Source organism: Anarhichas minor, unplaced genomic scaffold (assembly GCF_050575085.1).
Source record: "Anarhichas minor isolate MPS153535 unplaced genomic scaffold, ASM5057508v1 ptg000052l, whole genome shotgun sequence".
In the NCBI taxonomy this organism is placed as follows: Eukaryota; Metazoa; Chordata; class Actinopteri; order Perciformes; family Anarhichadidae; genus Anarhichas; species Anarhichas minor.
In genome coordinates this window covers 1,145,413-1,161,832 of record NW_027466498.1, presented here as the reverse complement: position 1 = coordinate 1,161,832, position 16,420 = coordinate 1,145,413, and the positions used below count along the sequence as shown (strand labels likewise).

At 42.4% G+C, this 16,420-nt stretch overlaps 1 protein-coding gene across 4 annotated transcripts in view; it reads left to right on the top strand.

The window, feature by feature from the left end:
* The window catches only part of ulk2 (unc-51 like autophagy activating kinase 2), a 40,833-nt gene that overhangs the window by 5,305 nt on the left and 19,108 nt on the right, over nucleotides 1–16,420 (top strand). Inside the window, exons 3-12 of one of the 4 annotated variants that reach the window (XM_076075417.1) lie at nucleotides 114–155; nucleotides 7,275–7,307; nucleotides 8,535–8,571; nucleotides 11,943–12,116; nucleotides 12,508–12,581; nucleotides 14,145–14,246; nucleotides 14,333–14,391; nucleotides 15,596–15,678; nucleotides 15,804–15,854; nucleotides 15,961–16,049. In XM_076075417.1, the coding sequence (XP_075931532.1) occupies nucleotides 114–155; nucleotides 7,275–7,307; nucleotides 8,535–8,571; nucleotides 11,943–12,116; nucleotides 12,508–12,581; nucleotides 14,145–14,246; nucleotides 14,333–14,391; nucleotides 15,596–15,678; nucleotides 15,804–15,854; nucleotides 15,961–16,049 (744 nt within the window). Of the gene's footprint in view, nucleotides 1–113; nucleotides 156–7,274; nucleotides 8,674–8,850; nucleotides 9,071–11,942; nucleotides 12,117–12,507; nucleotides 12,582–14,144; nucleotides 14,247–14,332; nucleotides 14,392–15,595; nucleotides 15,679–15,803; nucleotides 15,855–15,960; nucleotides 16,050–16,420 lie in introns of those variants that run through there. The other 3 variants (XM_076075416.1, XM_076075418.1, XM_076075419.1) reach the window with 3 other exon arrangements.

Genomic DNA, 16,420 nt, shown 5'->3' with positions numbered 1-16,420 from the left:
TGCACCTTTGACAAAAAGGAGCCTCAACTTCCTCGATAGAAATGTCTGTGAAGGTGATTAGCTGCTGGAGCTAACTTCATGTTTGTGTTAATACATCTTGTTTTTCTGCTCAGGAGCTGCAGCATGAAAACATTGTGGCACTTTATGATGTCCAGGTAAGTCAATTTGATACAAGCTTAATGGAGAATGAAGTATTCAATAGTATTTCAGTAATTGTCTCCATTGAGTGTTGTTTGCAACACTCTGAGACCTTGTTTGTTCCAGTGTTCGAAAAAGTTGAATCTAGTCAAAGGAATCTACGTCCACAAATGAAGACGGTCGATGTTGCTGTAGGCTAGTCCTTCAGTTTAGTGCTGAGTAAGACTGCCCTCTGTCTCTCTCCTATCAGCTGGCTGAGTCAGTCTTAGCAAAGCTTCTACCATAAACCTGACAACACAGGGTTTAAGCCAGAAGGCACCATGGCGACAGTTGAGCCCTTTATACCCAGCTGCACCCCATAAAGTCAAAAAGGACATTTGTCATATACATACAGGTACCTACCTCTGCATTTAACCCATCCTAAGCATGAGGAACAGTGGGCTGTTGTAAAGCGCCCAGGGGAGCAGTTTAGGGTTCATTCTCTCGCTCGAGCACACTTTGACATAGAGGAGCCTGGGATAGAACCGACAACCAAGTCAAGGGCACAATCTGTGATGTCAGAAAGCCTTTTTACATATTTTAAGAAGTTTAGTTACGCGAGTTCGACAAACGGTATGAAACTATTGTCTTTAATTGGGTAAACACAGATTACCACCAGTCTGTAGGTGCAGCAAAAGATGGTTCATTATATTTGTAACACTATTTTAATTTTGTGTGTTTATTTTGTATGTTAAAAACAGAGTGATAAGTCTGTTGGCCAATAAAGAATCAGCTTTAGGTAGATTGCAGCTGAACAGCAGTTGAGTAGTGACCAGCTAACGCTAGAAGACCACATCAGCATCTCAATCCCTTCATTCAGTATCTCTGGACATTCTTCTCACTCTCAACATGTGATAACACCACGTTAACTCAGCAAAGGGGAGGCTGAGAGCTGTCAACAGCATCCAATGAGAGAACATCTTCTGCCTTACTTGTGTAATTGAAGTGACTTACCAGCAGTTTGTCCTTATTACCAATGTTTCTGAATGTAATGATCAAGTCATTTCAGTCTATATAATATAATAATTGGGTTATTATCACTAAAATTAGTAAAGTTAGTCTAGTATCTGTTTGTATTCACCTGCAAGCATCTACAGAACAGCTGAAGTCTTTCCGTCTGCGGTGGATACGTTACAGGACATGATCAGACATAACCGCCTTATACAGTTTTGCATATGAGCCATGCTCTCTGAATACTAAGTCTGTCAAATCTTTAGTTATACGGTGCAGAACACGGTGCTCATGTGACTAATGACCCACACTGCTTTGCAATACTTGGTCAGTCGATCGGTCCATCATCATGGGGCAAGACTTCTCAAAAGTTGGGATTGCAAAAAGCTGGGTGTGAAACTGCAATTCCATGCATTTCTAAGAATCGATCACAAGGAACATCACATAAACAAAGTTGTTTGAAGGCTTTTGGCCAAACTGTGTAGCCTGAGGGAAATGTGCAGTATGAGTGTGAAGTATGTGCCCGTACTGTCAGTACACGGTCACATATACACTCCACTCGTTGGGTTGAGGCAAGTTAAATGAGCACAAATCTCTCAGATGACTTTTGTCCTCTGGCTGGGAGCTCGGCATCTATCAGAGTCAGGGATCACATATTCCTGACACGTGCACTTTCAGATCCCGCTGGATTAAAAAAGGGTTTTAAAAATGAATGCACGTCTCTGGGGGCAGAATATTAGATTGTGTATTTTATTTTGCAAAGATGACTGTTTCTAGCATTCATCACCGGTCTTGTTTCTTCCACTGCTATAGTGCATTAGTGATGTTATTTGTTGGTGGTGTTTGAAATAGAACTTGTAGAGATTTATTATTGGATCCTGGGTTGTCAACTGTTTGGATTGAGTACCTTTCTTCATGAACTTCCTCTTTCTGGGTCTGTGTACGCCTGCTTTGTCCCCTTTGCCTGTAACATGTACTGGGCAGGTCCCGACATTGTTTCCCCGTCTCCTTTTCTTACCAGCCGGCTCTTTTTTCCCGTCCCCTGCAGCGATGGTCTGTCTGTTGCGTTGTGTAACGATGTGCATTTCCTCTCTTGGTGACTGTCAATAGAGTCTGGTGTGTTTCAGCCCTTTGGAAACCAATACGCCCCCCCTCTCTTTTATCGTTTCCATTCCCAGATCATTTTGTACAGTCCTCTCACTTTTTTTGTTTCCACACGTTATATTATTCATCGACACTTCTTGAATCCCCAGTCTGGCTTCTCCCAGCCTCACCAGCTGCTGTTGTTATTGGTCCTCTGTGCTGTAGGACTTGGTTTACCCAACAGAACAGCAAATGTAGCCCGTGCTGGTCTGTGCTACTGTCTGGTCACGCATAGGCTGTATTTGATTAGAAAAGGCAGAGATCTTTTACTGTCTGTCCATTAAAGCATTTCCAACATGTGGACAGGCATGAAACGACTTCAGTTAAACGGTTGATGCAGACAGTGAGGATCTGCGTTGAGGAGGTATATATGTTAAGAAAGCACTTACGTTGAAAACAGTAGAGTGCCTGACAGCTGAAAAGCAGCTGTAATACTCAGGGTATGGTGATGATAATGACCCATGAACCCAGCCTTCTGACCTCTCTGTGGTGTAAACTACAGGCCAAAGGGCAAGTCTTTGAGTCAATAGGAGCCTCATAAAGAGTGACCATCTGTTTGACCTTTTGTTAAGCGTGATGCTCTGATGCAGTGGTTCCCCTATGGTTCAGGGCTATAGGTACTATGACACAGTTATAGCCGAAGCTAACCATATGGAGTTCAAATGTGTGCCGTTTTAAGACTAGGTCAAAACGGGGCTGGAGATTGGGTCAATGTAGAGGTCAGACTAAATGAATCCTGTGTAATAGCTAAACCTAAATACTGTGTGGGCAGTATGCACTGCATAGTATCTTCTCTTTGAAATATAAAAGTAATGCTCGAGCATAATTCTGCAAACTAAGGCCTGATTTGTCTTTTTTTCTAGTCTTTTGATAATCAAACCCCAGCCCTAACCCTGACTAAGATCTGGTTCAGAATAGACAGATTTACACAGAACATTGTTAGCCACACTAGCAGTGTCACAATGTCTGTTAGTCTGTTGGTAATGAAATATCCTGAAAGCTAGAAGATGAGTTCCCATGAAATGTGTTTGGTGTTGGAACTGCCTGGGGTGTGTTTGTGAGGAAGTCTAATAACCAGTTGCAGAGTGATGAACTGGAGCCCAGAGGGATAAGTTAACCAATCGGTTTCATGGGGGAGAGTGAAATCAATAAACCTCATTCTTATGTAGTTGTTGTTGTTGTTGTTGTTGTTGTTGTTGTTTTCAAGATGTGTGAGGGCTGAGTGGAGTCAGTGGAGATGCCATCCTCTGTGGATCTGTTGGCTCTGTATACAAACTGGTTGAGGGTCCAGGCTGGCTGGGAGGTTGTCTTTGATGTGCTGGAGAACCAGCCTCTCCTTCTTGCCTCCTCCGCTCACATCTCCCAAGGGTGAGACGAATATGAGAGGAGAGGAGGTGAAGAAAGAAATCAAGGCTGCACAAACTGGAAAATGAGAACGGCCTATTGTCTTTCAACTTTGACTACCTTTGAACACCAAGCACCCTTGATGTAACCACAGAGCCCGCCTCCCCTCTTCTCACGGAGTCTTCCATTTTACTTTCCAGCGACTGGACTTTAGCCAGGAGCAGGCTGGTTGAATAACCTTGGGTCCTAGCTGTGTTAGCTTAGCTCTTATCACAGCTCTCCTCCCCCTCTTCCTCGGGTGGTCACATGGCCTTTGATGGCATTTGGTTTGGCCGGTCTGGCTGAGTAATCAGAGTTTGTGAGTGGTGATCGTCTTAATATCTGCTGCTCTAATCCACTGCTGGTGTGAATAGTTTTAATACAAAATATTCAAAGCAGAGTATTTTGCATTTTCGTGTATTCTTCAAGCCCCTAATGTGTAGAAGGCCTCTGGGCGTACTGTAAAATATGAGGCACACTGATGAGGCAAATGGCATTAATGGAAATTACCATTAACTGTTGAAGCATTAAAGACGTTTTAAAATGTTTAAAACTTAACATTATAAAGTTTTTTTGTTTAAAAGTCTGCCAGCTTTTATGAATGCTGCAAACCTGCGGCTGTTTTCAGGAGAATCAGCAGCTGCTACAGCGGGTAAAGAAGTAGCTGCTCCCTGCCTGTCTCACAGAGTACCTGCGCACAGGAGGCTGCAGGGCTGCATGTGGGACAGACTGCAGGTCCTCATCCTGCCTGTAGTTTGGAGGAACTCTGCTCATTCGCTGCTTTTAATGACGGTCTTAAACACACACTGAGCTGCTCCCCGTCCTCCTTCGTGGAGATGGTAACGTTAAGCAAGCTGCAGCAGTGTGGGACTAGACGGGCTAATTATAAGGTGTTTTTTCTCAGGGCTCTATGGCTGGCTCTCATTCCTCTCTCTCACCCATGCTGCACAGCACAGCTTTGCAGTTTGGATATTTGTGGAGGGACAACAGAGATAACAGGAGGTCTGTTTGTTTTGCTTTTACATTGAAAAATCATTAACAAAGATTTAATTTAAGGTGGCCAGACTTTGAAATCCCCCAACTGCCAAATACTGCAAGGATAGCGTTTTATCATCCTTAGGTGACCCCTCAGTAAATTTGAAATAGTTCAAGTTAAGTCATTTTAAGTGGCTATCTATGAAGAACTTTGTACAACCAATGTTTTTATGATTAAACGGTTTAAAAGAGCACAGATATGAAGGGTGATGGGTGTTCTGATAGTCGATATCAAAATAAGGAACGAGTCGATCTTCGTTTTGAACAGCCAAATCTGATTCAAATTAAAACAATTCTGATTTGTGTACAGCCCTAATAAATACTTATAATAAAGCTGTATTTAACTTTCAGATCATTAATATAGCAACAAACAACTCTTTGCTCTATAAAGGCACAGTGGGGTAATGTCTCCCTCTGAATGTGTTATCTGACATTCCCCTTGCTTTGTACACATAGCCGAGGTGTGAGCGTGCACCACTGGAGTTTGGTTATGAAATGTTTTAGTCTGTGTGTCAATCTTCACAAAAGCTAATGTTGCGCCCAATGAACATTGTGTTCTGGCCTGGAGAGGGGCCCCCAGCCGTGTGTGTGTGTGTGTGTGTGTGTGTGTGTGTGTGTGTGTGTGTGTGTGTGTGTGTGTGTGTGTGTGTGTGTGTGTGTGTGTGTGTGTGTGTGTGTGTGTGTGTGTGTGTGTGTGTGTGTGTGTGTGTGTGTGTGTGTGTGTGTGTGTGTGTGTGTGTGTGTGTGTGTGTGTGCTCCGTGGGTTTTCCTAGAAAGCCTGCAGTACGTTAGAACCCCCCTGGACTCTGTCCACATTCCTTTACACAGCTTTGCTTTCCAGACATTTAGCGGGCTGGGACAGAAGCTCAGAAGAAACACACACAGTCATATGGATGGAACATGTACTCAGGCAGGGTGGCACCTACAATGATTAGAACTGGTATTAGATTAAATTAATCAGAGTTTAACAAAACTTTAACATCAATACTGGATCAAATTGGAGTTTTTGTGCAACAGAATCAAATTGAATCTAAGTTTAGGGTAAAATAAACACGTTAAAAGAGAGTTTTGAATGGAATCTTTCTCAATTCTCAAACCATGATTTATTCGAGTTTCAAAATGAATCCTTGTTGGTGCAACTCGGTGTGTAACATGTTTGTTCAGCACATGAGCAAATACACTAGCATGATCTTCAGTTCATGTGTCTCTCTTGCATAACAAGTTTTCTTGAGGACCATAATTAGTAGTAGTAGTTCGCTGTTTCTGCGCTTCACGTGAAAGTGCCTTATTGCTACGACTCATTACGTTCTCGCAGACGGGACGTAATCTTTCTTTCTCTGCACGCTGTTTTGTGTGTGTACTGTACATAGCCATATCAGCACATCTGTGACCCGAGATGGAACCACACTGAAGTCTTGACCTTTTGTCCTCGGCACACAGTAACTGTTTTCTTGCTGCCGCCATCCCGTGTGGGTTGTTATGTCAAAGCACAGACTTAACTCCCAAATGACACCAGTTTACCCAGAATACCCCAGATTACATTTCTCGCTTGCGTGACAAAAGCACACTGGCTCACCACAAATGCAAAACCTCCCCCCTCCCCAGGGTGTGCACACACACACACACACACACACACACACACACACACACACACACTCTTCTCCACCCTCTCCAGTTTGGACATATCCCATCCCCCATATTGTTGTATAACGAAATCCCGGAGCTCGAGTGTGACGCAATAACTCACCGACTAACCAGACCCAGTTCTGATTTGTCTCACATGGACTCTTCTTGGCAGTGTCAAGTGTTTTTGTGTGCATTGTGCTGTCGGTTTCTAAGACTCAGGATGATACAGTCATGTCATCCTTCCGTCCAGCCTGCAGATTCTCCGGTTACATGAGTGTGACAAGGTTATGATGACAGAGGGGTCTATTTATATCAGTTGTTTTGGAATATTTAGTTCTGGAAAGGAATGTTTTGGAGCCCAGCCCTCACCAGCGAGCTATCAATGTCCGAAGTCCACCAGCTTTTATTTTTTTATTTCAGATGCAGCCAATGTGTGAACAGTGCCTTCTAGAAAACATGTGTTCGTGTAAACGGTTCAAGAGGTCGTTACTTTCATAACTGTGAGCAGCTACTTCCTCTCAGCCCTCACACGCACAGGCTGCCCTGTGTGCTACTGTCAGCACCTGCCTCTTGGAATGCATCTCACTGCTGAGCAATTAGGCAACAAACCAAAGTCAGGCAACAGCAGCAGCAGCCAGAGACAACAACATGAAATAAACGTTTCTCCAGGCAGCAGCTCTTCTTAGAAGTACTGTTGTCGCTGTTGTTTGTTACTATCGGTGTTTGTGTAACAATGTTCTGCTGTGATGATGGCCAGTCCTCACTAGCATCTACATCTGTGTGTTGTGTGACACTTTATCCCCCCCCCCCCCCCCCCCCCCAATCCAAATTGCACAGAATACATTTGTATCATTATGTAATCCCCTATGTAATACAACTATGGTTGTAGTGGCTGTGGGGTTGAGCTGACTGCTGCTTCAGGACAAATAGCATCTGATTCTGTGTCTCTTCTCTTCCAGGAAACACCCAACTCTGTTTTCCTGGTCATGGAGGTATGTATAGAAACGTGTCTGTCTGGATATTTGATGAGTCACAGCTCATATCCTCTTCTCAAGTGTTGTCACATGTGTTTGGGAAAAACTTGTTTTCGTTGTAACTTCTAACATAAATGATGTCTGTCAGCATGTGTTCGTCCCCCTTTGGCAGGCCTCTGTCCTGTCGCCCCCCCTCCCTGTCAGCCTCTCATCCTCTGCTCTTTTTTGTAACAATAAAGACGTGTCAATAATTTCTCTCTTAGTTTGCTCACAACCTCACACCTGCATCCTCCCCAACTCTCTCTGCTCATTTCGCAACACCCAAACAAACTGACTGCACCTTAAGTTCCTCACTGAAAACACGCACCTCTGTTTTCTAGGAATCCTATTCCCTGAAAACCTTAAAATCTTGTTTTTATCTATGTTAACATAGCTCTACTCTATACTCCATCAATAATCCTTTGGAATCTTGTGTGTCTGGATCAGCTGTCAATGGATCAGCTTCTCACAGTTCCAAAAAATAAGGTGTTATTTGGGTAATGCCATATGGAGAATCTAAAAGGTTACTGTCTTGCCTTAAAAACTGTAGAAGTGTAAAAGTAAAGGAGGATAAAGCTGGCGACGCCAAGCAAAGGAATCACACTTCTGCTCTGAAACGGAAAACCGATTATTAAAAAATAAAAAAATAAAAAAAATAAAAATGACCCAGTGCCGAAGCGCCTAGTTCAGGCAAAGAATAAACTCAATCAGACAGCACTCTCCACCACCATCAGCAAAACACTAAATGAGGTCATATATCTTGGAAGGATGCTGTTCATCCCTCTAGTAGAGTTCTGACGTGGGCTTTATATTGCTTTTCCTTTCACATGTCCCCCGTTAGTACAGGAAGTTCACCTCAGAATCAGGGACCAGGGTGAAGTAAACAGGGTTACACTGAGCAGAAGGGGACTATAGCTTAATTCAGCCTCTCATCTTTGCTTACCCACTCGCTCTCTCTTACCCTTCTACACCAACGCCGTTCATCGGTTCTTGTCCTTCCTCTTGAGAACTGACTGCACTCTAGCACAGATAAAGCTACAGTCTTTCACTAGATGAATTGATGAGCCTGCCATTATCTGGGCTAGGATTAGAACTAACACAGACGCACTCAAACACACACGCATGCATAAGACCAAACTTCACAGCTTGACATTGTTGAACCTGAATTTAGTTATGGCTGATAGTGATGTTTGTCTCCCCACACAGTACTGTAATGGAGGTGATCTTGCCGACTATCTGCAAGGTAAGCATCACACTAATCTGTCTGCCGAACACACATTTGTTTTCCATCAAAACAAAGTCACTCCTGCTGCAGAGGAGGAAAAGCCATGTGACTGCAGCTATTGTGAGCCGATGTGTGCATTTATTTTCTATGTGTGATGGATAGTTTGTAGAATAATGTAACTCTGTATCATGTGGGATATTACTGTGTGTCTGAGTGGATATTTGTATGTTTCTGTGTGGGGGAGGTTAGTGTGGGAACCACTACAGCTTTGTACAAAGGCTTCCTTCTCTGTTTCAGAGCCAGACAACGCAGTATTTGTGCCTCTGTGATAGTCTATAACAAAGGTCAGCATTTCTAGTCATACAGCAACAAGTCTGCTTAAGCTGAAATTAAATATAATGCACAGTGGAAGTTGTGTTTTGCATATTTCAGAACCGACCAATCGTCAATCAGTAAAAATCAAGAACAGTAGGCAATCCAGATCGCTTGCCAACAGTACAGTCCTCAAGGCCAAAGTGTGAGATGGAGCATGTTTGCACGAGTGAAACACAAAAATAACAAATAAAAGACACACTCACTCCGAGTGATGGCCCCCGTTACTTTACTGTTTCAACCACTAGGTTTGCATTACCACTGGAGTCTAGCCATCTTTTTGCTGTCAGTGACATCATGGGTGTAGGGTGTCTCACTCTGAGGCTGCATCCATACTACTCCGTTTCTATTTGGAAGCAGATTTGTCAAATAGAAACGATCTCCGTCCACACGGGCGTTTCAGCATCATTTTCGAATTGATCTGCATCCACACAGCAGCCTTCGGAGACGGACAGCACGTGACCATTAACGTACACTGGGCATGCGTGTGACGGTGTAAACAGGAAGTGGATTGGTTGCTTAGTTTAAAAAAATACGACAGAGTAATAAAGTACTCTTTAATAATGAAAGGTTGTATTTGATACTTAACATCTTCTAAGTAGAACAACTCTAGAACAACTTTTCTAGATGGTTGGCGTAGATAATAAACTCAGATCAATATGTATAGAAAGCTTTTACCACGACACACATGTTCTATTTTTGTTAACAACAGCTTCAGTCAGTACGAGCAACTACCAATGCATTAGGCTGAGAGTCTATGGCTGCAAAGATGTTTGTGTTTGTAGCGCCCATTTTTAAACTCAAACTCAAAACTCTGAGTCTCTTTCATGGTATTTGACGTTGTATACATGACTACAGATAACGTGATCCAAAGCATGTAGTGACCTGTATGCTCGTTGTTTCTCGCGGGTGTAACGTTACACGCTAGGTTAATATATTCTATCCACTCACCAATAGCACACAGCTCTAGAATGTTCCGTTGTTTAGGTTGCATGAGCAGTCTTTGGTGGTTACTGCCCTTGTGTAGCTTGACAAGCTGTTGCACTGCGACGTACTTCTGTTGCTAAACTGCATGCACACAATTGCATACGTCATCATTGTTCACAATCTGCAAAAGGCTCTATTAAATCCATGTCTCTTATAATCCTCGGAGTGAATGACATTCCTGATTTGATCAACCATAGGATTAAATACACTTACATGCAGTCCTTTTAAACAGACATTAAAGGAAACCGTGTTTAAAGATCACTACCATAATAACTTAAATACTATGCTACAATGCCATCGAGGCAACACAACACTAACTGTTGTTGTCGATAAATACCTGTTGCACTTTAATGATCAGCATAAATGTGCTCGTAGGGTTCATTCTTGACCATAGAAATGGAGATTGACTGAAAAATCTTAACTCAAGTTTAACTTGCTGGATTTCTTCCAGAGTTTTTAGCTGCAGCCCTTTCCTGCCACATCACATGTGGTGAAATCTCAGGAGGAACTCCAGCAAGTGGACTTTGACTGAAAGTCTTTATAGTTGCTGTACAATAGCCACAATGTACATGATCTTTCATTGGGACACTAAACTGAACAGTTCTCCCGAACACCTCTGGGTCTCTGTTACCCAGTCTCCTGTCCCAGCATTTGAGCTTCAGAACGAGAACCCACCACACACTCGCTGCACACTCACAATGTTGTGAATAGTTTCATAGAGTTGAAATCGGGTCGGCTCCTGGAATCTCATATCCCTCCAAATGAATGGCAGTCTGCCAATACACCTGTTAGATAACCCCAGGTGTTTACCCCTCTGTTCCGTACAGCCTGATTGTGTTGCTGGAACAGCTCCCTCATTGCTCTACTTTTACATAATGTACCTGCCCCACATGTACAAACTTGCTGGTTACAAAATGGGTCACGCTCAGACCTGTTGGTGACAGGGGGGTCCACGAGTCTTGAGTATTACTGAACAACTCCTACGACCCCACAGCTGTCATAACCACCAGTGTTACTCTGCTCTGGAGACCCAACTGGCTGCCGGTCTTGAACTCGTTAGTCATTGTGACTGCGGTCTCATCAGTGGAGGGCTTCTGTGTTCATTTCACATGTTTCACCAAGCCTGTGAAGAACGTGTAGGTAACGGCCATCTTCCATTAAGTTAGAGGATGTCACTATTAGTTGGTCCACTGTGGTGGGCAGAGAGCCGCAAACCCCCAAATCCTAGATTAATGTTGGTAAGCTTACCGGTTTGATCCATGGCTGCACTGTAATCACAATGACTTGATAGAGTGAGAGGGAGAGAGAGGAATCCTCTTAGTCTCACACTGGATTAGATTTATTTCACTACCACCGGGGAATAGGACCTTCACTGCCTCAATTTACTCCGTTTACCTAAAGATTATTACTATAATATGCCAATTATTAGCTTAAATCAAGTGAGGCTGATAAGCACTTTTTGTGGAATTATGGAGTTTTGGATAATGCAGTTTTTTATGCCTCCGTGCCAGCTACAGACGTGGCCAGAGGCGTTGTGTTTTCAGGTTGTTAATCTGTCTGTCCGTCCGTCCATTCCATTTCGGTGAATGTGGTATTTCAGGAACGCCTGGAGGGAATTTCTTCCAAATTTGGCACAAACGTCCCGTCAACTCAATGATGAACCGATTAGGATTCATACACTAATTATTACAATTTCACACAAATATTTAAAAGGATAAAATGACAAAAGGATGACACTTTGGACGGACATGGACGTAAACTGCAACGTGAGGAGTCACTCTAATTTAATTGTATTAAATCTTGCATCATGTGAGTACAAATCAAGGAAACCAGTCATTCATGTGCTTCATGAGGCAGCAGGAAGCACCTGAATGGTCATCATTAAGACGGTTATCCAGGAAAACAAAAGGCAAGAAAGTGCATCATAATGAGCTGGTTTACTTAAAGGTGCCCTGTGGAGTTTCCTTGTAAACAAACAAAAGTTGTTTACATTCACTAATCATCATTTCTTTATCTCTCCTCTTCTTTAGCAAAGGGGACTCTGAGAGAAGACACACTGAGGGTTTTCCTCCAGCAGATTGCTGCTGCCATGCGCATCCTCAACAGCAAAGGAATCATCCACCGGGACCTGAAACCGCAGAACATCCTGCTGTCATATGTGGGTCGCAAGAAGTCCAACATCAGTGGCATCCGCATCAAAATAGGTGACCGAATTAGATAGAAAAAGTCCTTTCATAACTGTGTCAGAGGGCTGAAATAAAAACAATGTAGAGCATCTATTGATTCCAAATTTATAGCTGCAATAAAACAATTCCTTAAAGACAAAAAATGCACTGGGTATAGAAGAGAATTTCATTTTCTCTGTACACATCCACTGTCAAACAAATAGCTACTCTGCAATCCACACTCAAAACGTCTTATTTTGAAACTAGAGTATTGTAGTTAATGCATTGAAGTGAAAGACGGTTTTATGCATGTGTTGCTGTTCCTGTTTGTCTCTCAGGCTTTCTCCAGTGTCCAGCAATACTGGTTTGTGTTCCTAGTAATAATAACACATGTATACTGACAGGTTTGTTTCATGCTTCTGTTCTGCAGCTGATTTTGGCTTTGCACGGTACCTCCAGAGCAACATGATGGCGGCCACACTGTGCGGGTCACCCATGTACATGGTCAGTGTGTTTCACTGTGTATGTTTTGTGTGTGAAGCATTGCAGCTGAGGTCTGTCATTTTAAAACTAGTGCAGTGTCCGTTCAGAACATGCCTGTTCACAACGGGCCCAATGTTTGGCCTGTAGTGTTGCTGCCTTTCTCAAGAACCGCTCATGCAAACAACAACACACTCGACGCTGCTCTTCCTGTGATCCTCAGCAATACACCCGCCATGACATACAGTAGTATGAAAAAACAACAACACCAGGGGCAGACTTAACCGTTAGGCCGCCTTTCTAAAAGGGCCCCAAACACCTATAGATTTATTATATGTAAATATCAAGTTATGCTACTAGTCTAACTCATTGTACCCAGAGATAACTTACAAAAGGCCCCAAAGCACCTACAAAATATGCAACTCAACCGTATACACCTTACTGTGTACTTCTGCTTCAGAGGAAAACTTTGTAGCAGTACAATTAACCGGGAAATGTTACTGGTAACATTTCAGATTTGGCAAAAATATATCATTTACAATATGATGTATTATTATTCATAAACTTTTCCAGCATCATATTAGAATTGAAAGCTCCACCTTAAACAGACATTAAGTATATTGTGCAGATAATCCCTCTCTTTCACTCTTCACTTGAAGTAAGCAGGTTTTTGTACCGTGTGTATTAATAGTTTTACTATTAATAGTTAATATCAGAAAGAACCCTCACATTACTAAATCTGCCCCTGGAAAAATAATTGGTTCTCGAGGAAAAAACACCAGGGACCCCTAACCACTGTATAGATTTATTAGGATATTTAGATATAAAAATGACCGAATTATGTTCTTAGTCTTAGTCACTGTACCCCCAAACAACTTGTTTAGAATATGCAACTTAGCTGTATACTACTTGCTGTAGTATACTGAGGATAACATTGAAGTACTACATTTACATGACAGAGAGATCAGATTCTACTCATAAAATATAATGAAATATTATTCATTTAACTATTCAGAATTATGAATTGAAAGCTCTAACTTGAACGGACGTTAAGTAAAGTCCGTTGTACTGATACTGCCACTCTTCACTTAAAGTACATATTTGTGTGCAGGACTTTTGCTGTGCCGTAAAAATAGTTTTACTAATAGTTAATAGTTGTTCTTCAGAAATAGAGTTTTGACTACTGTTAATAAAAGCTGTGAATATGTCACTTTTTTACTGGAAGTTTGAGTATGTTTTCCTGCAAGAAAGTAATCGTTTAGATCTCAATATGTGGTCAGTTTATCCAAATAATGCCTGTTTGGTTTGAGCTTGAAGCTCTGCTCCCACTGCTGCACAGAGCGCTGTGTGCTTGTTTACTCAAATTTTGTTATCGGAAAAAAATCCGATGCACATTCTAAAAAGCACCCCAGCAATACACTAAGTGTGGAGTAGATCAGATGAGCGGTTCTTGAGATATGCAAAGAACAGACGGACAGACATACAGTACATTCCTTGCTTTATAGTTAGATGACCTGGCAGCTTCATTAGCAGTGTGTTGCATAGCTCTCCCTGCTCTGGATCTTAACCTGGCCTTTCCTCCCTCAGGCCCCAGAGGTCATCATGTCCCAGAACTATGATGCCAGGGCCGACCTGTGGAGCATAGGGACAGTCCTCTACCAGTGTCTGGTCGGCAAGCCACCGTTCCAGGTTAATACTGCGCACATCAAATAAATTACAAATGTATTTGTAGATATGTGTGTTTGTGCATCTAATTTCTATATAAATATTTTCAGGCCAATAGTCCCCAAGACTTGAGGATGTTCTATGAAAAGAACAAGAATCTCCAACCGATGTAAGCCACAAAACCTCTTCTTTTTTGCTTTGAGGCTCCTTTTTACAGTGTGTGATTTGGGCTGTCCCGCTGTCCCAGATGAAAGGTGACCGTTTTGAGAAGAATTTGTGGGCCAGTCTTTGAGACCAGTGCAGAGCCTGTTGTTTTTTATCCATGGTATGAGCACGGCTCTATGGATGCCAATGTCGGACATTCGAGCCACCACTTTGGTCCTGACTGAAATACTGTATCTCAACAACGATAGCATGGATTGCCATGAAATATTTTACAAGCATTCCTGGCTCCCAGATGATGAATCATACGTTGGGGATCCCCTGACTTTTCCTCTAGTCCCACCAGCAGGTGGACATTTCTGTTATTTAGTGAAATATTGCAACACTTTTGGAGGAATTGTTCTGTAATTTGGCACACACAATCATGTTCCACTGTAATCCCTTTGACGACTCTGCCTTTCACCCAATACCCTCATTAGGTCAAACTTTTTATTTGTCCGTTACTTTGGTTTATGACCGAATACCTGTAAAACTAATGATAATCCCATCAGCTTCAGCAACTGTTAACATTCTCAACTAACATGGATGGTGAATATGGCAAAATTAGCATCATCGTTAGCATTTAGCTCAATGTTCCACTGTCCCTCAGTACAGCCTCACAGAGCCACTAGCATGCCTGCAGATAAGGTCAGCAACCTTGACATGAAGGGCCATTTTTACATTTTCTTGTTTATCAGTGTACCATATTAACATTAAGGTTAACATTAAGTTAAACATGACACCACATCAAAATGTAAATCTCCAACAGATCTGTAGTTTTATTCCATCCATATAGGCAATGTGCATTAGCAACATTTTCAAAACACATTTTTCTCCCATAATCAGGACATTGTAATTATATTTGAGAGCACTATACAAGAGGGTTGCCATACTTATGAAACCATCCACATCTGAGTTGAAATCATTAACCCTACCAACCTTCCAGCAATCTTGCTCAGCAATAAACTTGTGAAAATCTGCGAAGAAGGCCATGAGTACTAGCTACTACTGTCAGAGACAGAGTGGGACGGGTCTTTGCGAAATGCGGTTGGGGGTGGCTACCAAGACTTCATTTGATCCATCTCACATAGTGTGACATGCACTTGTAAGATTGTTGTTTTTTCTCCCCACAAGAAACAAATAATTAATATTCCCATGCTCTGATTAACCAGCATCCCGATGGAGACATCCCAGCAACTTGGCCACCTTCTGCTTGGGCTGCTGCAGAGGAATCAGAAAGACAGGATGGACTTTGGTGAGTGAAAACATAATAGTCATTTATTTAAACATCGAATGATAAATGTGTTATTCAGGTTTGTTTCTTACATAAACTGAAATCTGTCTGTGCTCTCTGATCTGTTCTGTCCCATCACTCTGCAGACGCTTTTTTTAGCCATCCGTTCCTGGAGCCGCCATCCACCATTAAAAAATGTAAGCACGTAGCTCACAGTCCCAAGCAAGATAACTTACTCTTCTACACGTCTACACATCGTACAACTTGAAAACATGATGCATCATCTGTATTTCTTTCCCTCAGCATGTCCAGTGCCGGTCCCCAGCGCTTCCAATGTAGTAACGGACAGTTCCTGCGGCAGCTCACCATGCATCCACTACAACTCCCCTCCTGTAAGTTTGACATTACTTTATAAATCCTCATTCAAAGGGGACTACACTTACATTGTGAAAATAATAAGATTGTGCTTGGACCCTTGCATTAGATAAGGAACCTCATGGAGAACAACTTAATACAATTATAACATTTTCAATCCATGTGACAGAAATTATACATATAATAAATACATAAAATAGCGGTGGGTGTCAGGCAGGATCAGGGCAGCAGGCACAGCCACGGTGCAGGTATACCCAAGATCCAAGGAATACTGCGAGGCGAGAAAGCACAAAGGGACATCGAGGGAAGAAGCCAAGATAGTAACATGCATTAATTGGACGTGAATGCATACAGATGGAGGGGAGGACAGAGGAGCTCCGTGTAGTCA